General features: G+C 40.3%; 1 protein-coding gene across 3 annotated transcripts in view; it reads left to right on the forward strand.

The window, feature by feature from the left end:
- CREB5 (cAMP responsive element binding protein 5) overlaps positions 1-21107 on the forward strand; it is a 439883-nt gene extending 418776 nt beyond the window's left edge. The window contains exons 8-11 of one of the 3 annotated variants that reach the window (XM_005679262.2): positions 797-1120; positions 5353-5583; positions 13588-13696; positions 14590-21107. In XM_005679262.2, the coding sequence (XP_005679319.1) occupies positions 797-1120; positions 5353-5583; positions 13588-13696; positions 14590-14753 (828 nt within the window). In that variant the 3' untranslated portion in view covers positions 14754-21107. The remainder of the gene's footprint in view (positions 1-796; positions 1121-5352; positions 5584-13587; positions 13697-14589) is intronic. The other 2 variants (XM_005679263.3, XM_005679265.1) reach the window with 2 other exon arrangements.

A 24783-nucleotide genomic window follows, 5' to 3' on the forward strand; every position in this document is an offset into this window, starting at 1 on the left:
TTATGAGAAGTGTCATAGGAACAAATGGAAAGATCTACATTGCCTCCCAAAGTTGTGGATTTCTAATCTAATTTGAAGACTTAAAATAATATTAAAATTGTTCCTAGATTCTGAAATTTGAAATTCTTTCCTCTTTGGGTCCGAGAAATCTTGAAAAGCAAAAATCTTTTATTCTTGAGACAGTGCCATTTCATATGGGCCTTTTGTTCACTGATATTGTCATATTGAATGATTCCATTGGGTTTATACTTGCACTTGGCTGTCAATAGGATATAGCGAACAATTGGATTGTAGGAAATACCTTTTAGTAAAGTGTCTAGGGTATCCTGCTCATTTGCAGTGTCAGTTGAATTAATTAACATTCCTGGCTGACATTGACACACTTACCTACTCTAATACATATGAAAATTTGAAATTTATATAAAAGCCATACTGCTACCCAGTACGAAAAAAATGTTAATAATAGTATCATTACATGTTCATGCTAAGTCCCCTCAGTTGTGACTCTTTGCAACCCCATGGACTGTAGCCCACTAGGCTCCTCTGTCCATGGGGATTATCCAGGCAAGAATACTGGAATGAGTTTCCATTTTCTCTCCAGGGGAATCTTCCTGACCCAGAGATCAAACTCGCACCTCCTGTGCCTCCTGCATTGGCAGGCATATTCTTTACCACTTGAGCCACCCGGGAAGCTGCTAAATATTATAAACTTGAAACTATGAGTCATTTTGATTTGAGATCCCTGTTGTATACACAGCTGACTGTGTCTGTCCCCTCTCCTTTTGTTCTGTTTCAGAGGCTGAAGGCTGCATTGACTCACCACCCTGCCGCCATGTCGAATGGGAATATGAACACCATGGGACACATGATGGAAATGATGGGCTCCCGGCAGGACCAGACGCCGCACCATCACATGCACTCACACCCGCACCAGCATCAGACACTGCCGGCCCACCACCCCTACCCGCACCAGCACCAGCACCCAGCGCACCACCCTCATCCTCAGCCCCATCACCAGCAGAACCACCCACATCATCACTCCCACTCCCACCTTCATGCACACCCAGCACACCACCAGACCTCGCCACACCCACCCCTGCACTCCGGCAACCAAGCACAGGTAGACCTTTTTCATTATCTCTTTCCCCCTTCTCATTAACAGTGCCGGCTCTAATGAGGGGCTCGTTGGCAGCAACCTTACTTGACAGGCCCACGTGTTCTAACACTCTGAGGGACTCTGTTCATTTCCTAGGAGGTAATGGTTACCCATAGGACCCTCCCAGATCGCACTTTCCATAACTAATATGATAAATATCAAGTCTAGTTTCTAAGGGAAAAGGGAAACTTCAAGTTCTCCAGAATCTATTTTTGTAGTATATTACAAAGTTAACCCTAAAAATGTAACACCAATGGAGGATTAGGAATTTAAGCATGTAATGAAAGAAGTGAATAAAGAACGAGAAAGGTAAGTTCATTCTAACCATGGTTCTAGCTGCAGTGCTTTATAACATCTTAGAGACCCACTTGTGTCACCTGTAAAATGGAAATTAAATACAGTGGGCAATCTTCTACATAAGAGTAAATATTAAAAATATAAAGAGTAGCAACTTCAGGCAGACAAAGGTTCGGTGATGGATGTTAGAGTGTAAGGTGCTTTGTGAATGTTGAAGAGAGATGACTCATCCCACCCAATGAGAAATGCGTTGGAGGGAGCAGACAGAGAGCCAAGCTCTGTAGATGATCAGTTCAAGAGAAAGGCCAAACCCCAGAGGTGGAAAGTCACCAAAAGTGGCTAGAAAGAAAGCCAGCATTTAGACACAACTGGAAGAGGGTCGGGGGACCAGGCAGACGTTATGTCACCCAGCCCAAGAAGAGAGGCGGGTCCATGTACCCGAGTGAGTTTCAGTAAGTGGATGAAGGGCATGTCTAGGAGCATGGCTCGCCCTGGGCACTTTGAACCTTCAAGTGAAATGACCTTTGTCAGTTCCTTCCACCCACCCAGGTTCCAACCAGTTGGGTCAGAATGATGTCGGAAGCTTAGGATCACCAAGTAACACTTATTCACTGTCTCTTTCATCATCTGACTCTGTGCCTCTCATCAGGCAGCTTCTAGAGCTTGTATATTCCTGCCTCCTCCAACACACACCAAACCTAGAAAGCTACCCACAAACTGGGTTACCCATAAGCAGCTTTCTAATCTGTTCAATAGTTAAGATTATTTGTTAGGTAAGCTTACTTTTGCAAAGAATCTTAGAAGTATTCTACATAGCAAATAAGAATCAGGCTTTGGAATGAGAAAACTTTTATCTTTTTCCCACCTTACTTGTGTGACTGAGGTCAGTAGAAGAACCTCCCTAAGTGTCAGTTTTTCCATCTGCAAAATGGGGCAATAATAGACTAAGCCCAGAGACTTAGGAATATTAAATAAGAGAATGTTTAGCCCTTAGCACAGTTTTCACTACATGTTAGCCAGGATTAATTTCAAACTGAAATAATGTGATAGAAGCTTAGCACATAGTTTAGCAATCAATAAAATGCTATCCAAAGCACCTTTTTAATCATGTGCCAATGTAGGTCATATATTTAGAAGGGGAAAAAGAAAACTACAAGATCAAAGATAGAAGATAGATTCACATGTGTACTTTCTTTCTTTTTTTCTTTTTAAATGGATAGCATAAGTTTTGGTTGAATTTATGGGCAGGTTACTTCATAGATAAGTTTAAGAGTTCATTAAATATAAAAGGCATTCATTAGCTAATTACCAATTAGCCAACTGGCCTCCATTTCAAGTCAATAAGTGGCCAATTGTATATGCAATCAGTTAATTGCTTTTATAATTGGCTACATAAAGTTGCTTTTTTCAACAAAACCAGGTTAGTCTTGTTGAAATTTGAACAAAATTATTTAGAACATATTCAAAATGCTCCTCTTAAAATGTATTAACTTGGTTGATGAAATGAAATTCGGATTGTCAGAACACCAGGAGTAGAAGTTTACTAAGGTCATCCAACTCTGAGATTCTAAAATGACTTGGAATAAAATCTTCTTGAAATTATAATTGTTTTTGATCAAAATTTTCAGAGAATCTGTGTCAACATAATGCCATTCTATTTATTTATTTATTACTGAAGTATAGTTGACTTACAATATTGTGTTAGTTTCAGGTGTACAAGGTAATTTGGTTGTGCATATATGTATATATCTATATTCTTTCGTATTCTTTTCTATTATAATTCATTACAAGAACTATGAACATAGTTTCCTGTAGTATACAGTAAATCTTTCTTGTTAATCTATTTTATATATGGTAGTATGCATCTGTTAATCCCATATTCCAAATTTATCCCTCCCACCCTACCCCCGACAGAATGCCATTTAAAAAAATAATGCTAAGTAACAATAATTATCAGAGACACAAATTCTGGTCTTAGGCTTGCATTTGCAATTTCTCTTGGCTTCTTGTAATTCACTTGCGTATCAGGTTATAATTTCAGAGTCCTGGTATCACTCCTAGGTCACTTAATCAAGCCACACCTTGACCCTGAACCTGGACAAAGCCTGAAATCACCATGTACCTTACCCATTTGGGTTAAAGCAGACGAAAAGAATCAAGGGATAAATGTTGGTTAAAGTTAGCATGGGAGAATACAGCATTGAAAGAGAGGTCTCCATAGTGAAGGTTAAACCCTAGTTTTTGCCTACTTGAGAGTCTTGTCTAGGGCTGGCAATGAGAGATTGTTGATTCACACAAAGAAATAGTAAAGGCAAAAATAGCCAGGTTAGCGCATTCTTTCCTAGTGCTTTGCTTTGCAGTGGTTAGCTCAGAGGTTACTGCATCTGAAATGACTAGTGCTAAACATTTGCCAATAACAAGGATTAAATCTTCAGCAGCCGCTCTGGTGAGTAAGATCTTAGACAGTTTAATTTGTTATTCCTTTATGATCGTCAGGAGAGGAATTGCCAATAAACAGTTTTAGAAAATGTCTTTGCTTAAAAAAAAAAAATTACTGAGATGCAATCCAACCTCAGTCCTAAGCCTAATTCTTTAGTAATGTATGGTTTGATAGCGTTTAGGATTAAAATATATCGTTACTCAGCTGATGGGCAACCAGGAGCCATTATTAGCACAAGTATAGTTGTTCTGATTGGTTTCAATCATAGGGCTGGAATGTGGTAGAAAAGGTGGCTGGGTTTCATTTTTAAAACTTTTTGCCTGTTATTTCTGCAGGTTAAATGCCTCTTGTAAAACAAATTTATAGGTATTACACCATAAGCCTGAGTGACTGAGCAATGAGAGGGAAGGAGGAAAAAAAAAAAAAAAACCCTTTATTGAGAATGAAGAAAGGGGAAGGAGTGAAGTGCATTAGGGAAGCATTAGGTGTTCAGACACATAAAGAGTCAGCCATAGAAATTTCACTAGGTGCTGAGTGTCTGCTGTATATGTGTGGGGGTCCCTGAAACCCTACATGTTGCTGAGCCTCTTGCAGACCTTACAAGGAATTTAGAAGCATAGTAAAACATTTTAATAAAGTGCTTTGCCACTCCTGGGATTTCCTTATAATGTAATAGATGGTGCTATACAACCATCCCTCTGTGTCAGTAGACACCCTGTATTAACAGGGCTCAGTGCTGCTTCAGGATGGGCTTTCAAAGGTCACGCTTCCCAGTCACCTAGAAATTCACCCACTCACCATCTCCTATAATCCCTTCAGCCTTAGTCAGGCTCAGAGGAGGAGAGAGACCCAAATGGAGTTTGGTCCCACAAGACCTTTACATTAAGAACTGTGATGTTGTGACAGAAGGATTTCAGGTGCTTTCCCGGCTTCACAGGGTTCTTTTGATAAGAGTCACAGTGGTGATGCCATCCCTGAGGTGTATTCTAGGAACAAGGTTTTAACACCATTGGAATGAAAGGCATTCACAACCTGCCCTGAAGGAGATTTCTGCAGATGACAGCAGACCCATCAGTACAGTGACAGTCACCCCTACCTCTCTGTTTTCATCCATCACCATACGTGGGCACTTTCAAATTTTACAAAGCACCTTAAGTAAAAACATTTTTAACATCTAAGGAGGAAGAAAAGTGTTTCTTTCATCATGATTCAGCCAAATGCCAGTCGAGGGAGGGGGGGAATCTACTTGACTCTCTTTTCCCACGTCATCCCTGTATCTTGCCAAAATATCATAGGAGATAGCTGGATGATGCTTTTCCTCGTCATGAGTGTGACTTCACTCTTAGCAAAACAAGTTTGATGTGCTAACTAAAGCAAGGGGCTGCCTGTACTTCACATTTCAACACCTTACCCAACCATCCCTTCCCTCTCCCCATCACCTCCTCTCTGTCTTCCCCAGCAGGTTTCACCAGCAACGCAACAGATGCAGCCCACCCAGACAATACAGCCGCCCCAGCCCACAGGGGGGCGCCGGCGAAGGGTGGTGGATGAGGATCCTGACGAGAGGCGGCGGAAATTTCTGGAACGGAACCGGGCGGCCGCCACCCGCTGCAGACAGAAGAGGAAGGTCTGGGTGATGTCACTGGAAAAGAAAGCAGAAGAACTCACCCAGACAAACATGCAGCTTCAGGTGCAGGCCACTGTCTCTTTCCCGGGACTCAAAGGCCCTGTGTACCATTGGCATTTCCTGGCCCGACAGGCACTTGTTGATCTAAGCCACAGAGCGGCTGCAGGCTTACTTCTCAGGCTTGATTAATTCTTAGACGCTCTGCAAAACAAAACCACCATTCAGTTTTCAGTGCATCTGTGCTGAGGAGGGAGACCCTGCCCAGCTAAGTTTTAGGGCTGAGAACAGAAGCTTTGGTCAGACAGAGGTTGAGACCCCTGTTCAGCACCTACTTGCAGTGTTAAATCTCTCTAGCTCTTAGTTTCCTCATCTGTGAAATGGGAATAATAACCTCATAAAATTGTTGGGAGCAATAAATGAACTAATGGTCTGCAAAACTGTTTGCACGATGCCTGGCACATAGTAAGTCTTCAACTGGAAGGCAGCCCTTTCTGTTTCCTGGCTGAGGGGGTTGCTTTAGCTTACACTAGATTGTCTGTGTTTTTGTTTAATGGAAGAAAAGTTTGTGTAGATTATTTTGCTTCATAAGAAAAGGCACGTTTCTACCTCATTTTCAGACTTGCCAAGATCTGAATCTTGCGTTATTTTGCTTTCTCATGGGTGGCTCAGTGAGGGACATTTCATAACAGGGCCAATTCTAGGAGCATTTGAGAAACTGTGGTACCTGGGGCTTCTCCAGCAGGCTTCGTGTCATACGGAAGATGCAAATCAGGGCATTTGTTCTCACACAGAAGGGAGGACACTGTTCACCAGCAGAAGAAAAACACAAGTATTAGATGTGTGACAAGCAGTCCAAGGATAAGAGGAAAATTGTAGATTAGAGCCCAGTGCTTCCAGGAGTAGAGATAACAGCTAAAGATGGAGATAAGAGGGAAAAGAATGCCCCAAAGAGAGAGTCTGCTCCTCGGGAGTTCATAGGTCACCTTCACCCACTGCCACATCCTCTGCGGATCTTTAGAAAGGAGCAATTAGGGCGCCAAACCTCCAAAGCCTTTGCATGTTTAATTCCATTAAATGGAAATGACCTTAGGACATTCAGTGTACAAATTGAAAGTGTACAAGAAAGTTTAGGTTATTCATGGACTGACTCTTGTAATTTATGAATGTTCACTCTCTCCTCCCCTCAAATTTATCATTCTTTTAACGATGGACATGAGAAGGAAACTGGGAAACATATACAGTAGATATGGGGGAAGTCCCACTAGCTTGTACGAACCTTGGATAAAGGTGGAGACCCTATTCTTACCCTCTTCCCCGACCACCTACCCCCTTTTTCTAGTGTTAGGTCTAGCCTGAAAAGTTCCTGAGTGTCTGTACTCAATATTTGTTTGTTGAATAAATGAATGAGCTCCCCATCACTGGAGTGTCCAAGAACTAGCTGCCTGACTACTTGGCAAAGATGTGATTTAAGGGAATCAAGCCACAGAGTTTGGCTGAACACAGGCATCTCTAAAGCCACTCTGACTTGACAGTCTGTAATTCTAGAACCTGGCAGGCATAGTCATATGTGAGAAGCTTTTAGGTGGAATGTGGGTAGGCACTTTTAACATTAATAATCATCTTTTAATTTTTATGTGTATTAAAAAATGTAATCAGAACATCAAAACTTGAATTTCACAGATTATTTTTGGTCAGGGCCAGGCTAAATCATTTTTTAAAATGAGTTAATTTGTACAAACATGTTAAGTAAATAAAAGTTCTGGTGAATGTGACCTAGCAAATATCACAGCAGTAGTTTTCTAATGACTGGAATGTGAGCATCCCTGGAATTTGCTACCAGTTCTGAGGTCTGCAAGATGACCGTGAATGGGTGCAGGTTTTCTCAATCTTGGCACTATTACTGAGAATAATAGTTGTCAGTTATTCTTTGTTATCTCCTGTGCATTGTACATATTTACCAATACCCTTGACCTCTACCCACTAGATATCAGTAGCACCCTCCACCCCACCCCTAAATTTTGACAACCAAAAAGCCTCTAGACATTGTCAAACATCCTCTGGCAGGGGGAGGGGGGCGGTTAAAATTACCCCTTATTGAAACCCACTGAGTTAGATGGAGGAGCCCTGAGTAGCCAGCTGACATGTAACCAGATGCTGAGAAATTTTATATCAGTTTTAAATAAAATGAGTCCTTGCAGAAGGACTCCAGGGTATTGACTGTCACCCTAGAGCCTGAAGACATGGGTCAGGGGGTGGTCATAGCAGAGAGCCAGGGAGACGAAGGATGTTGGTTACTTTGAGGTCAGATGGGTTCACGCCTTCACATAGGCATATATGTTTTAGCATTTACTTAACCTATAAGGTAAACATTTCCTTTATGAGAACAGGAATTATCACATTAATTATCACATTCTAAGAGCCAAAATGGCTAAGGATAAAAGATACTAGAAATCTAATCTCTGAAAACCAGAAAAAAAGTCTCATTCAACAGGCACCAATATTTTTGGTTGTTAAAGCAGTGCCTTTGGAAGGACAGTCTCTGAAAAGACTGAGTTGTTGGTATTTTCCAACCACTGCTTTGCTTCAGAGGGACAGAAACCACAAGGGTTCCGTGTCTTCGGGGATGCTGAGAGCTCTGTATCAGGCCATGTGATGCTGGAGAGGAGATGCAGATTCTGCTACCTTTGAATGACCCCTCTCCCTCTCACTGGACCTTTGTCAAAAGAAAAAGGTGTCTCTCTTGAGGCTGATCCAGTGAGTCAAATTTTAAGTAAACAGAAATGGAAGGTGCTAAACAAACAAACTCTCGCCAAAAGGAATATCCAAGGTCTGGATGGCCAGCTGCCACCTTTGAGTTGTTTTCCAGCATAGAACCTTCTGGTTAGGCTGCAGAGCTTCAGATTGGAAAAATCAGAGCTGAGCAAACAAAATCAACTCCCAAACTTCATTTCCTCATCTCACAACAAATCTCTGCCCAAGAGGTCAATGCAAGTATAGGAATTAAGGGGAATATTAAAAACCACCAATTTTACATTTTATTTAGGAAGAAACTGAGGCTCGGAGCACATGAGGAGTCTTCCCAAAAGTCACACAACAAGCAAGTAGTAGGATGAAGACCCAAGCAAGGCTGCTCTTGACCTAACCCACTGCTCTGTGATCTTTCATTCCAGAAAGTTCTTAAACTACAAAAGAATCCACATTCTTTTCACTGAGAGAGTGGCTAAGATCAGTTCTAACTTCACCAACTGCTAATGTGGTACTCAGTGGATTGCTTGTGTTCAGTAGATGATATGGAAATCATCTGGTCACCCATGGAAATAATTGCTTTTCTTTTTCAGTTCAAAGACACATGGCCTAAGTCGCTGCTGAAATTTTCGACACACAAGCCCAGGTTTGGGACTTGGCACAAGAAAAGGCCAGATGGGAACTGTTGCTGTACAAATCGAAAGTCCTTTGTTTTAGAATGAACCAAACCTGGCCTCAGTTAATCTATACGGAAAAAAAAAAACCAATGGGCGGGGGGGCTATGTTGTAGGGATCATTTTGATAATTATGTTCTTGGCATGGACTACTGCTTGTGTCAAAAAGCATTCTGAGTTTATCATATTAACAAAATGACATCCCCCAAAGCCAAAAACTGAAAAAAAAATGTAGTTATTAGGGACTTCTTGGAGTCCTTATTTCAAGTATGTTGCTATAGTGTTGAATGTCTCTCTAGGGGTGCTACTTCATCCCAAGGCAACTTTATGAATTTAAGAACAGATTAATCTAATCACATCTATACTCTCACAGTCCCTATTTAAATAGCTAACCTTTTAAATAGCAAATCCACACTGGTTTAGAAAAAAGACAAAAAAATTAAAGGCTGATTTCAGCAGGAGAATCAATAGTTAAAAAAGAAAGTGTTAGTCTCTCAGTCATGTCTGACTCTTTGCGACCCCATGGACTATAGCCCGCCAGGCTCCTCTGTCCATGGAATTCTCCAGGCAAGAATACTAAAGTGGGTAGTCATTCCCTTCTCCAGGGTATCTTCCCAACCCAGGGATCAAACCCAGGTCTCCCGCATTGCAGGCAGATTCTTTACCTTTGAGCCACCTGGGAAGCCCCTCAATACTTATTATTAATACTTTGCTCTTGCAAAGTGCTTATGTATGAAGACCTATAGTTATAACCTACACAGGGGAGTAAAAAAATTGGTGATTTGCCTCAGTTCATAAAGCAAGGTAATTCAGAATAAGAAAATGCCTGCAGAAGTCCTGTGTGTGTTTTTTTCTTAATTTCCCTACCAGAACTGCAGGCCACTTTTGATTTCTTTCATGCATTTTGAAACATTTGCTGTCTGATTGTTCTCTTCCAAAATGTATTCAAGGTGACTTCTAGTAATGTTACCTTGAAAAGAATTTTTGTTTGAAATGTAGTCTAGGGTTTGTGTATTTCCTACATCATTTGGTCTGTCAGTATATAGTGATATCTATCAGTACCTTTCAATATGTATTGACAATGCTTGTGCACAGTGAACTCTGCTTCCTCTCGGGCAGTGATTCTCAACCTTTCTTAACTCAGAGGCTCCCTTATGGGATCTGAGGAAGGCTCTAATAGACTCTCACAATGTATATGTGAGATATGGACTTGAAATTTTCCGCAGAAGTGAAACCATAAATATTCCTTTGGAATCTGCCCTGATAAGCTGTGGAAGTAAAGGGGATGCTAGAACTGTCTCCCTTAGGAAACATAAGACTTGATATCTAAGCCCATTTGAGAATACCAAAAGCAGTTAAAGTGAGTTAAAAATCAAGATGGAGACCTTCATTAGATTATTAGGTAATTAGCATTCTCAATAGAAAGCAACACAGAAACATAGAATAAAAAACTGGGACTTCCCTAGAGATCAGTGGGTAATACTCCATGCTTCCACTGCAGGGGACACAGGTTCAATCCCAGGTCTGGGAAATAAGAATAAAAAACTATCTTACAGAAAGTAATTAGAAAACTAGTCCAACCACCTTGTTTTACACTAGGTTGGTGTAGCAATTGTGAAAGCCAAACCTTGTTATTCTCAATCCTCATTTGAGAGTTCCTTTTTCTGCTGGAAGTTTCCCCATGAATTTCTGTTGTTTTTATGGCCATTAGATTTTTATTTAGTCCTTATCAGCAACATACTTATGTGTGCATGATATAAATGAGACAGAGGCTGATAGTTCTGTCTATGGAGAATATTAACTGACATTCATTTTCCAATTATAACATAGCTAAATGATTATATATTACATTAAGAAATATGTCCATATTCACATATATCTTTAAATGATGGTCAATCATCACTGTGATTTTAAATAATGGTTAGTCATCTCCAGGTTCCTATATTTTTACAGACTCTCACTACCCCCAGGGTAGTTCTATACTTACAGGTTCTATACTTACAACATATTGGTTTATTAAGAAAGTGCTTTGCTATCCATAGACAAAAATGCCACTAAAATCATCACATTTCATTTTGAGGCCAAATATATACACATTCACGGAGAAGGCAATGGCACCCCACTCCAGTACTCTTGCCTGGAAAATCCCATGGACAGAGGAGCCTGGAAGGCTGCAGTTCATGGGGTCCCTAAGAGTCGGACACGACTCAGTGACTTCACTTTCACTTTTCACTTTCATGCATTGGAGAAGGAAATGGCAACCCACTCCAGTGTTCTTCCCTGGAGAATCCCAGGGACGAGGGAGCCTGGTGGGCTGCCATCTGTGGGGTCACACAGAGTTGGACACGACTGAAGTGACTTAGCAGCAGCAGCATATACACATTCATACATCTTAATCTTCTTTTTCTCATTTTTTTGTTCAGTTTTTGACTGTTTTGTTTTTAATCAGGGGTTGCCTTCTACCTGATGATCTAAAAGTACCTTTCTTTTACACAGGCTATTTTAAGCAGAAGGAGACCTGGGAAAAGCAAGGAAGACTGTCTGAATTTACATGAGCATAAAATCAGAGGGAAAAAAATCATGTTTAAGGCTGAAATAAATTGTCCTATATATAAAGTTGTCCTGTTGACCCCCAAAGTGACAAGGGTCACTTTCAGCTTTGACAGGGCCCATTATCAATCATACTTATTTGGAGGTGGAAGTGCAGCTCACCTTCCTGAACATTCTCAAATTTAAGAGTAATTTTCCTGTGAAATTAAGTGATGTATTCATCATTAATGCTATTTTATCAGATAGGCATTCTTTTAAAAATTTTATTGTAGTTACTTTACAATGTTGTGTTAGTGTCAGGTGTACAGCAGTGACTCTATTATACATATACATATATCCATTCTTTTTTAGATTCTCTTCCCATGTAAGTTTTTACAGAATATTGAGTAGAGTTCCGTCTGCTCTAAAGTAGGTCTTTATTAGTTATTTTTTATATAGTAGTGTATTTATGTTTATCCCAGTCTCCTAGTTGATTCCTCCCTCCACCCTTTCATCTGATAGACATTTGTATTTTGTTTAGTTCAGAGGAGAAAGAGAAAAGCCTTTGTAGATGAGATATTTTTTTTAATTTATGCTACTCAACATTTGATTGCTTATAATGTATTTTGCAAATGAATTTGGAAATAGGAAGTATTCTTTGAAACAAGTTTCCAAAAAATTTTTTAATTAACTTCTAGAATTCCAAACTTACTTTCCTAGGTGATAAATACATGCCTGAAAAGCCAAGTTCATATTGAAAGTGTAGATACAACTTAATGACAGCAATGTTAAAACACCTTTTTCTATGTGCATGCTTTTTTAAAGTCTCTTTCATGTGGCAGGTAATGCCTGGCAGCCACAAAGAACACTGGTCAAAGAGAGGGTATTATTTATCACAACTGTAAAACGGCTTATGTGAGCTAGTGCTACATTTACAGTTTACTTTTATCAAGTGGAAGCACCTTGGAAGAGTCTATTCTACATTTATACAGTTGTCCCTGGGTATCAGCAGGGTATTGGCTACCCTCAGATACCATAATGCAGTTCTGCTCAAGTCCCATAGTCAGCCCTCTGTATCCGTGGTTCTGCATCCTCAGATTCAGTCAACTGCTAATCATGTCGCACAGTATCTATGGAAAAATCCACATAGTAGTAGACAACTGTGCTTGTAGACAATGGTGCCACGTACATTATTCCACGAACTATGAACCTTGAACCTGTCTTTTAAAATTACTATGTAAAGTGGAGATGTGAGACACTTACCTAAGTCAATTTTTAAGATGCACACACAATCCACAATACCCTGATACTGAGGGGGAAAGGAGTTTATAGACTGAAATTAGCCAAACTAATTAATGAACCAATCAAATTAATCCCATTACGGTCCTAAGCTCTGTTGTCCTTTGCTTGCCTGGACTAACCCGATCCCACTAGTAGAGGACCAGCATTTGCACCATATACCGTATCCTTCCATGCCTTCTCCTAAGTGGCATCAGGCATAGGGACGTGCTCTGTTGAATTGTAGCCTATTAAGAACTTCTTTGAGGGAATCAGCTTATTCTGAGGGCATTTAAGTTTGAAGTGACTCATCCTGCCACACAATTCTTCCCAGTGTCTCACCTTCACCTTCTACTCATGATCAGTGTTAGCCCACAAGGTAGCGTGAAGAGGATTGCTATGAGAGCTAAATTTACTGAATGCATAGTATATATTAGACATTGCTTTGCATATTTGCTTCTATCACCTCATTTAATCCCCACAACAACTCAAAGAACTTTCTACTATTTTCATCCCCACCCAAGGTTGTTGGAAGTTAGCTGGGTTATGTCACCTGCCTAGAGTCACGCAGTCAGTGTACAATGGAGAGTTCCCACCCAAGTAACTTTTCATAGAATTCAGCTCTTGATTGAAAACCTAGTCTCTTCAGAAAGCCCCTGGTAAGCCTGAGGGACAAATTGAAGGCAAGCTCCACATTTCCAGGTGAATCCTGTTGTATAATAATAGTATTACTGTCATTCAGATGTAACAGAAGAGTACCAGTTCAGTGCTGAAAGTGCATGGGGCCTTTGGTTTGTCTTCTCTGGTCTTCTTAACGTGATGCTGATCTGTCTCTTTCCAGAACGAAGTGTCCATGTTGAAGAATGAGGTGGCACAGCTGAAGCAGCTGTTGTTAACGCATAAAGACTGCCCCATAACAGCCATGCAGAAAGAATCACAAGGATATCTCAGTAAGCCATTGCCTTTTGTGCTTTTTTTTTAAGTGTCCAGGTTTTTGCCAGTAATTTCACATTGTATTTATTAAAAGAACAAAAGTAAAGTCTAGACTGCACACCTAGGTGGATAAGGTGCTAAAATTCTTGAGCAGCTGCCAGACTACTGCACCAGAGGGAATCCTTCTTTTCTGACCCTTGTTCATCACCACGCCCACCACCTCTTGATCATTTATGGCTAGACATTCCCTGGCATTTCATGTTGTAAAAATCCCACCAAATTCCAATTTTGCAGCCAGTAGGAGCCCAATTACCAGTGGGCTAGCAGTTTTTTATGGGCTGGGAAACAGGCTTCAGATGAATCATATCCAGTGCCCCAGGATACGCTGCATGTTATTCACTGGGCTGAAAAGCAAGTGAGCTTGTCTCAGTTTACCAATAGGTGAAGTGGGTCCTTTTCTCTAGATCCCAGTATCAGCACCTGGAACATCAATAGGTTCAATGCTAATTCAGTAGGGAACAGTGGGAGGAGCGGAGATTTACGGCCAAAGGTCATTTTCTTTTCAAATAGTTTTTTAGATTGAGCAGCACAGATTCTCCCACCACGTGTGAGTATTTTTCCACATTTGCTATATGTATGGATCTTTGAAAAGACAGGATAGGGACTTCACAGGCCATGACTCAGACACATCCAGTCATGTTGCTGACCTAGAAGGTATGGGTTTGTTGGTAGCTGTAAACTGGGAAGGCGTAGCTTTGTGACCAACAGTTGAAAGTTTTGAAATTAACCTCCCAGAGAAAATGCGGGACACACATTCTATTTCTAGCAAACACATAGCAACATTTTTGAGTGGTCTCTGAGCCCACCCCAGGAAAGTGCTATATTGGTGTGTGTGTGTGCTTTTTCCTAGGTCCAGAGAGTAGCCCTCCTGCAAGTCCCGCCCCGACATGCTCGCAGCAGCAGGTCATCCAGCATAACACCATCACCACTTCCTCAGCAGTCAGCGAGGTGGTAGGAAGCTCCACCCTCAGCCAGCTCACCACTCACAGAACAGACCTGAACCCCATCCTCTAAAATCTGTGGGTCACACCTTGCCTTCAAGAAGAGCTGTTGCATATCCTGCGTCCTTTCTTTTAAGGGCATTTTTAGAATTAACTCAGACCTGGAAGACTCCTCAGCCCTTCAAAGACTGGCTTTCATTTTTATAGTTATTATGGAAATGTTGTCTTTTATACTTAGTTATATAAGAAAAAAGGGAGTTATGCAATTAATAATCTATCAGCTTGGGAAATGCTTTGGTGCTTTCCTCCAATTTTCTGGTACCAGTTACTTGTTTATAAACTGAACTCTCTCTGTACATAGTCATGGTTTCATTCTTATCAGTCAAACCCTTGCCTGAAATGTTGAATCTTGTTAAACCGCAGCTTTTAGCCAAAATGAGGCGTACGTAGATGTCCAGTAAACAGATTGCAAGGCGACTGGGAGGTGGAGTCTGATGACATCATAACTCATGTTGAGTTTGCGCTATGATGTCACCAGAATGCCAAGCAAACATAGAGCCTTTTCCACAACTGTTTCTCTTACTATTAAAAGAATATTAATAGAAGCTCCACTGATGTCCAAATAAAATCAGCAAGGATCTCACCACTCCTCCTCCTCCTCCTCTTGGTCCACTTCCTTGACTGCCCAATTTTCCTTTCTATTTCCACTTTTTACCTGGGCTCCCTGTTGACTTTTTATTGTTACTTTCTTCTGTTTTATTTTTTCCCTTTAGCATTGCATGTAAAGAAGAAAAAAATGTTTAAAGGAAAAAAAAAAAGCTAATGTGGACCTAGCCATGGCTTCCCTTGCATGTGACCCACAGCTGGAGTTCATTCAACTCTTGCTTTTTACACAAGAGTAACCAGGAGACATTTAATGTGCCTGATTTAATGTTTTTAATAATCAGAACAAATAAAAGGTGGCTTAGCCATAGGTGAAGCACTGTTGAATGCCAGCTGTGGAGACACTAGGGAAGGGAGCTTTATAAGCCTCAATTGTGAAAGTCCAAATTACGATGCAAGGTTATAACATCACACCCTCGAATTACAACTGGTTTTATATGGCCTGTCTATAATGTTGAAAATCCATGTACTATATAATAATGCAGAAGGGCTCTATTCACTACACGGATTACATTGTTCAGTCATCAGCTGCTAATAGCCTAAGATTTATTATTGTTTTTTTCTTAAGCCTATGGAACCGTCTTTGCTGTTCTGGTGGGTGAAAGTAGACAAACTACCGGAGGAACAAAGAGAGAAAGAAAACCTCGTGCTTCCGTAGAGCTGCTCTCAGCCCTTCCACCACAGCTAAAGCACTCTGGCTGTTGAAAGAATCCCATGGATATGGCTACTCCACTCTTCTGCTAATCCTGGTTTATATTTTCAGCAACTTTTCTGGACTTTCCCATTATAAAAAGCAGACAGTTGTGCCTCCTTGAAACAAGCCATTTTACTTGGTGAAGGTTTTCATATCAGAACTCACAAGTAACAGGGCTAATGTTTTTCTCTAGTGGTCTAGGCAGGTGCTGGTGTTTCATCTCTATGTGAATGTTTGACCTCCAAACATGAGTGTGTGTGTGTGTGTGTGTGTGTGTGAGAGAGAGAGACAGACAGACAGACAGACAGACAGAGAGAGGGGAAGATTATGGGATTTAAAAGAACAGTATTTTACAAAATGTGTAGCTTTTTTAAGAGTTCAGAATAGGGAAGGATGTGATTTTTTTCTCTCACTATAGTATAATAATCTATTTTGGAGAAAAAAAGAAAATATAAGGGTCATGAAGCATGGTTTTTATAACTAGTTTTAGTTTTATCTAATAACTTGCTTTTTAAATCAATATTTATCAACAATCTTTTCATGTATGCAGTGCTTTCAAAAAGAAAGTTTTGAGTTTCCAGGAAAACTCATAACTTGGAGATATGATCTAAAAAAATCAAAACAAAGACAAAAGCAAAAAAAAAAAGAAAGAAAAGAGAAAAAAGGAAAAAAAATGCAAACAAGAAAAGGATTTTCTATTATATTTTAGACAAACATATCATTTTTAAGTATTTTAAATACTGAATTCATTATCGTTTTATTTTGTTTTGAATCCCAGCAGGAATAGCTGAATGGTTGAACCAAACTGGCTTCATAAGAAGTTTAAGATCTAGCTCAAAAAGTAGTTAATATCCTTATCTCTATTTTGAAATCAAAAATAATTTTTTTATAAACTCCTTCCTAGGACCATTTAGGTGTCCCCCTAAAAAGGAGAAAGAGCTCATTGAAATATTTGTTTGGGTTTTTTAATTTTTATTTTATTTTTGTTTTGCTTTAAGTGAAAAATATTTTTTTTCTTTCCTGCATGCATAGCACTTAATGAAATGGATTTTTTAAAAATCCACTGGTGATATCAGAATGTCCAAGGAGTGGGCTGTCACTAAAATTATGGTTTACTTTACTTCTGTTCCACCTCTTAATTGAAATATTTAGTTGTGAAACCGAAAGCCTCTGCAGTTAAGAACTTGCCTGAGTTTTCTTAATTCAGCAACTTGACAGTTTGACTGATGTGCATTATGTATAGCTCAATTATGTCTGTTTTTTATGCTAAGTAGGCAAACCAACCACACACACGTTAGCAAACGGGCCTCAACGTATAATTAGAATACACTGTCTTCTTGTTATACTCAGGGCCTTTAGGTATGTTCATTAGTGGTGTGGAAATAGATTAAATGGAAGATGCCAGCGAGTCGTCAGCGCTTCTTGAAATCCTGAGCAGAAAGGCTCACTGGTCAAACCTAGCACTCAGCTTATCAAAATGAAATATTTCACTTGAAGGCCTGGCTTTCACCAGACCATCATAGAATCATTGGTCTGCCTGAACATCTTTCCTTCTTGCCCCACACTTTTTGCCAATCTGAGGAAACATTCTGCCCTGTTCTCCCCTCCTCTCCAGCTCCTGGGTCACCCACTCATATTGTCATAGATGGGTTGCAGTGACCTTCAGAGCACCCATGCTAAGGCAGGAGGGCTGGCAGCAATGCGCTGCCTCTCCTCGTTCCCAGGTGGGTTGCTATCAGCAGGATCTGCCTTTGAAGTCACTACCAACTTGGCCTGGAAACTTCCACAGCACCTCCCCTGCCTCCTGTGATGAGAACTAGCTTCCAAGATAGGGACGCCTGATAGTGTTTCTGCCAGGTTGGTTGTCACCTACTCTGAGCTATTCCCATCTCAATTGTTTCTCCTAAAGACATTTTTCGACATATATGGAGACAGTAGAGTGGAAATCCTCCCTGTGGATGAATGCACGCGTTTTAACGCCTGGTGTGAGGTTGAATGTTTCGCCCTTTCCCTTCCCCTCAGCCCTCTCCTGTCTCCACATCAGTGTTCACCCGTCGGAGTCTCTACACGGCCTGTGGGGATGAGCAATTTGTATGCTGTTACTGCCTGCGTCCTTATCACAAGGGTTACTTACTCGGAGCAGTTGCTGTTTGGAGCCTGTTGGGTTCATGAAATCAAATGCAGCAAATGTTCTGAACGGAGGGGCATCCATGGTGAATGTTCAGGTGGTCGTGCTCTGTTAGTTCAGTAAAATCATCGTGTGTCAGTTGAGTTTGTCATTAAAATCAACCAGCTGTGAGAAAAGACCAGCCATTGGCTGGGGGGTTTTAAGCATCTGTAACTGCTATAAACCTAGCCATCCAGTTAGGATAGAATGTGCTTCTTTCTGGTGAATAAAAACCATCTAAGAAAATATATATGTATGTATGTGTGTATACAGTGGAATTCAAGGACCAAAGCAAAATTTGAACAGGAATCTATTAATTTAGAATTTTATAAGATATTTATTAATAAATGTTATTTTTAAACATTCCATTTGAACAATATTCTTCTGTAGGATCTACTTGTTTTTAAAGGATTAGTTCATAATTAACTACTCTAGATATGTGTATCTTCCTTTTTCAGGGTTTCAAATGGCTATTCTCCATCATCTGGTGGAAATGTCTGTTTAGATCTCTGTGCATAGAAATTTCAAGGATTTTTATTGTTCTGTGAGTTGTTTTTTAATCTATGTTCAGAACAGTTGTAAATCATCTATTTCTTTTTTTTTCACTTGTAAAGTAAGCTCTTTCCTTTAGGAAGCAGAGTTCAGCTAAAGGGAATCTGTAACTATAACTGGAACAGCTCTCTTGTTAAAGTGTAAAAACAGCTTCATCTCTGCTTCTCCCCACTGCACTCCAACTTCCTAGAATGCCTTGCACTATTTAGCTTTGTTGGTGCTTTTCTTGTCCCTTCGCAAACCGTGTGCAGTAGCTTTAAGCCATTCAAGTTCCATTATGCAGTGTATCAGAAGGGAAAGGAAACGACATGTTTAAATTGGAATAAAAATGTGCCTATGTGAACAGTAGCAACTTAGAATCTCTCTTCTGCTTTTAAAATAATTTATATTTTAAAATTGCACTTTAGCGTTTGTAATCCCTGTCAGTTTCTCTCATTCTCTTTCAAACCTCCTCCCTGTCCTCAAACTTGCCTTCTCTCTTTCCTTCCCAGCCCCCTACCTCCCCCAAGCTTCCTCTAAGGCTCTGAACTGCATCATTTAAAATACTTTATGGAATATGTGCCCCAGGTACATTTGCGTGCATTCACCAGTAGCATAGCCAAGATGCGTTACTCACATCCGCCTAGATGAAGCCTGCTACGAGAATGCCAAGGAAAAGAGCCAGTTTATACTCTTTATCCCTTTATTCATAGCATTATTTTTTCAAATGTTATGTAACAGACGTGAAGCAGCAACTATGCTATACTTAAGAATTTTCTATCTCATCCTCCAAACCAAAGTGTCCTGAAGGAGCCAGGAGACTTATTCTTTTGTGCGTCACTGTGCACGTTGGACTGAGGTCCTCACCATCGTCTCTCTGGGCTGCTGAAAACACTGTGGCCCTAATTATTTCATTCTTGGTTTCAAAAATACTGTGTTGCCTTGTACCGTAATTAGGGACAGCACCTCTTTTCTACAATTATAATCTAAGAAAGGACAAGAAGACACTGAAGCAATAAATTTACAAGTAAAATCCAATACCAAAACAAAGAAAAGAAACAAACAAACAAAAAACCCTTGCTCATCATGTTGTGAAATTGAAGAAGTGTATGTCCACTCAAAATATTTTACTATTTCTTGCGGAGTTTTTCAGTGATGTAATGCTTATAGCCAAATTGCTTAAAGAACATTTATATATTTTTTTTCTTATAAAATTGTCTATTTTTTAAAAAAAAAAAAGCTATTTAACCACAAGTTGAAGAGGGTGGGGGTAAGGCCAAATCGCCAGCATTTGTTAAAAGATTAATACTCTTGAGTGGCGCTCTGATACCTTTCCAAGTTTATCATCACAGGGGGATCAATAATTATCAGCTGTTCTATTTAGACCAACTTACAATATCTAGCTCATTAGAAGCCAGGATTTGGAAAGCTCTTCCGAAGCCATTGAAGATTTTCTTACATTGAGTTTCATTTTATAGAACTTTCTAGGATTTTTTTTTTTAACAGAATCATTTTAGCCTCAGGACTGAGAATGTGGAGAGCCTGAATAAATTAGCTTTAAGTACATCATTAAAATCTTATGCACAATAAGCTCATTAGAATCTAGTTTGCTCCTTTAGAATACCAAGTCTATAGATGCTACAGGACATGATGAAAGGTATCAACCATGCTGAAGTGGAGGGGGTTTCAGAGAAAGGGCCCTTCCCCACCAGCCAGCCAGTAGAACAGAAGACCTACTCACCCTTTTTCCTTCTTCGTTCTGCTAAATCCACACCTGCCTCATAGAGAGAGGAGTTCTGCCTTTGAGGTTTGTCTTGGAGAAAAGATAGGCTTGAAATGTTCTCCCTAGAGAGGACATGGTTGGGATCTTCCAAAAAGCCCCAGGAAAAAAAAATGGATCAGTTCGAACACAGTGTTCTAGGACAATTGGAATATAAATATTGTCCAAAAATAGAATTAAAAGAAGAAAACAAAGTTAGCATTTTCCTAAGTGTTAACTAAGGAAGCCCTCAAAAAACGGTGCTGTCACTTGGGGCGGGTGGGCTTGTTTGGAATTGTAAACAGCAAAGCATTTGTGTTTGTTTGTCTATTTGTAAAGCAACCACCTTCCTTATTGGAAGGAGAAACAATTGGGGGTACATACATGTAAATACTTGCAGCAGCATTTAATATGTTTAATTTTATGTTAAGCTTTTTGTTGCATCGTGAAGACATTTACTGTTACCAATGGACAATGAGTTCATTAAGACTGTTCAACTAGGTCAGATTTTTACATCTCTTTCTAGCAAGAAGAGACAAGATTTTGCGCATTTGTACAAATGTTAATAATATCACTGCAATTCCAATATAATAAAGCACTTAAATGCAAATAACATATGTACTACCCTTTGTATGATGAAATTTGAATTGGGGGATAATGACATGTATCCTCACAAGATCTTATCCATGCCTTGGAAACCAAGGCTTAGGCTCCAAGGTGACCATCATCTGGAGAGAGAAGCAGGTAAGATATTCTCCTTCCCAAATCTTCACTGCTCTCCTACTGCTTCGCCCACCCAACTTCCCAATGGAGGCCACTAGTCTAACACATTTACGGTGGGTACTCTAACCCTAACCCTAACCACACGACTAAACTTCACTTCGGGATTTAACACTCAAGAAATGCAGCCAAGTGTAAATTTGTGTTTCAGTTATGTCTAGAAACCAGGAATCACATGCTGGCACTCAAGTCCTGGCATTCTTTACTTGACCTCCAGAGAAGCCCTAACAACGTGTTAGCTAGCCCCTGTACACATGCACTTGTACATATAGCCGCTAACCCCAATCTTCCTCTTCTTCCTGCCTTTCTTCCTCTCCCTTATTCTCTTATTATTTTTTTATTCACACTCCTCTTTTTCTTACACTCCATCTGATCTCTCCGCATGACAGAATCCAACCATCATTTATCACCAATATTACTGTTGCAATTCTGTCCAGACTACCAACATCTCTCATCTGGATTTTCTCAGTGTTCTTCTAACTGGCAACCACAGGGAGCCTCTGAAAATGGAAATCAGATGGTGTTCTTCTACCACTTAAAACCCTGCAAAGACTTCTCTACTCATTTAGAGCAAAAGCCAAATTCTTTACTATCAGGTTCTGCAAAGGTGCCACCTGACCTCACCCTGTTCATTCTCTGAACTTGTCTCTTACCATTTTCTTTCTCCACTCACACCTCTCCCATCTCCATTAATATCTTTGAAGTCCCTCATTCTCACACTTCTACTGGAGAACCTTTTCATAAATTGTTCATTCCCTTCATCCAGAATATTCCTCCCCCAGATGTCAACCTAGCTCACTTTTTCACCTGTCTCCCTCTCAGTCAAGCCTTGTTCCATCTTATCTAAAATTATATCACCCCTACTCTTCATTCTTATTTGTCTTCTTTAGACTAAATTTTCTATAGCATTTACTGCCACCTAACATAATTTATATGGCTTCCCAGGTGGTGCTAGTAGTAAAGAACCCACCCACCAATGAAGGAGATGTAAGAGACATGGGTTAGATCCCTGGGTTGAGAAGATCCCCTGGAGGAGGGCTTGGCAACCCTCTCCAGTATTCTTGCCTAGAGAATCCCATGGACAGAGGAGTCTGGCAGGTTTTGGCCCATAGGGTTGCAAAGAGTCGGACATGACTGAAGCGACTTAGCACACATGCGCAATGTAATTTATATTTAGTTATGATTTTTTATTGTCAGTCTCCACCACTCCCCCACCCTACGCCCCCACCCAGTAGAATGTAAGCTCCACAAGAGTAAGGGCATTTTCTTTTTTCTTCACCCTTATGACCCAAGACCTAGAACAGTGGCTATACAATGGGCACACCAGAAACATTTGCAAGATAGATGATCTGTTATTTCCTTTGTGCCTGTTCCCTTGTTGTTGGAACGCTCCAACCCAGCCACCTGATTCTGCAGGCACAGCAGTCGGATTTTAAAATCAAGTTCCAGGGCACGTCATCTGACACCTAGCCTGACATTGGGACAGGATATTTGAAATTGGGACAAAAACAATTTGGGATATGGGGGATGGCTGCTGTTCTAATGGCAACCCCATCTGTTACATTTGCATTAAGACCACTCAGCACACTCATAGTTCCCAAGAGAGGCTTTGTAATACCCATCCCACACTTATTTGCAATTTTAAAGCCATTACTATTGGTTAAAAAAATTGTTATGATCCCACATTTATACTTTGAGGATAGACAACTCTAATCTCCACCATGCCTTTCATCCCTGTGTGTCTCTGGGGCTTCATAATGTCCTTTTATCTCACACTTGCTATTGTGGTTGATTATTAGTTGGTTGGATCACATTTTAGTTTTGTGTTCCATATTTTCTTATCCGAGAAAAACAGTTTTTTAGCAAGACAACCTTCCACGTGATTTGGTACCTAAGTATCTTCATTATGAGATCATAAAATTCTGGAGCACAGTGGCCTCCTTTTTAAAATAATTGAAAGCAAGGCACTTTGTGAGACCTGTTCCCATGGTAGTAACATCAATTTTAGCAGAGCAGGTATGAAAATTTGACTGCAAAAGAGAAAATATACTGATTTTTAGGAATTATAGAGTTTGGGTTTAGATATGCCCACTTCAGAAGTTACTGCCTTTTGGCAATTGTAGATGATTTTTCAAAATGACTGAAAAGTTGGATAAATAATAACATCTGAAAAATAGTCTTTTAGCTGGTAGATCTAGCAAAACTATTATTATTGTTGTTGGAAATGGTTATATTTAAACCTGGAAATTAAGTCATAAAACTTTTAGTAATCACTAAGTTTCATTCTATACTGTGTCTTTGCTTACATCACATTTCCTTGAACAAATTGGAGGCTGAACTGCACAATTATCAGTGATCTTCCATAAATTTCTTGAAACAAGTATGACTACAACGTAGACACAGTGGGCTATAAAATTTCTCCCATAAGTCACTTTCACCTTCTAGAAAGAGAAAGTTCCTTTCTACATGTTCTCTTAAATGAATTTTAAAAGGGAAGATCCTACATTGGCAATGTGTTCTAATTCCTCAATACTCTTACAGCAAGAAAATTGTTCTGAGCATCTAAACATGATCATTTGTATAGCGTTTGCACAGGGTAAGTCCTTGCTCTATTATTATTACATTCGAGTTACCTTAAATGGAGCACTTTGTATTTAAATTCGCTCTCTGATTCTGAGCCTGGCAGGCTGCAGTCCACGGGGTTGCAAAGAGTGTGGCATGACTGATCACACGGCACGCACACACACATACTGACTGACCTTCATCCAGGCAACTCCTGGTCAGAGGAGATTTGCTTAAAGAAAGAGGCGCCCTGTCAAGCAGGCTTGAGTGAAGGCGAAATCCTTAGAAGGGTGTAAGAGGCAGCTCACAGAGCCCAGCCAGGTATGGGAACAACTGTGACAACGAATCTGCAAAGTCATTAAATAGCTAATCTTTCAGCTTGTCTTTGTCTCTGAGGCCAGATGTCTTCTCATTCTGCTCCATCTCTCTCTCTTTTTCCAAACTAGTTTGTATACTCACTTAATTGCTTCTGTGAGGACCCATCATTTCTGCTCCAAAGTGACAGCCTCAGCCTCCAGCATATATATGGTCTTTCAGTTATAACACCTAACAGCGACTCAGTTTCTGTATTTCTATTCCAATTCCTCAGGAGAGAGAATCTGATTTACCATATCAGGTCAGGCTTTATCCCTGGTACAATCAACTACGGCTGGGGCAGGACGGTTAAGTGAATTTAAAGCTCCTGCTTCTGGGGGCTTCCCAGGTTGGCTTCACAGCTGGCGCTAGTGGTAAAGAATCCTCTTGCCAATACAAGAGACACAGATTCTATCCCTGGGCCAGGAATATTCCTTGGAATAGGAAAGGCAACCCACTCCAGTATTCTTGCCTGGAAGATTACATGGGCAGAGGAGCTATGGCCCATGGGGCCGCAAAGCGTTGGAGGCAACTGAGCACGCAAACTTCTGGGGGCAGACCAAGATTTCCAAAAAGGGAGTGGGGAGAAGATG

This window comes from Capra hircus, chromosome 4 (genome assembly GCF_001704415.2).
Source record: "Capra hircus breed San Clemente chromosome 4, ASM170441v1, whole genome shotgun sequence".
NCBI lineage: Eukaryota > Metazoa > Chordata > Mammalia > Artiodactyla > Bovidae > Capra > Capra hircus.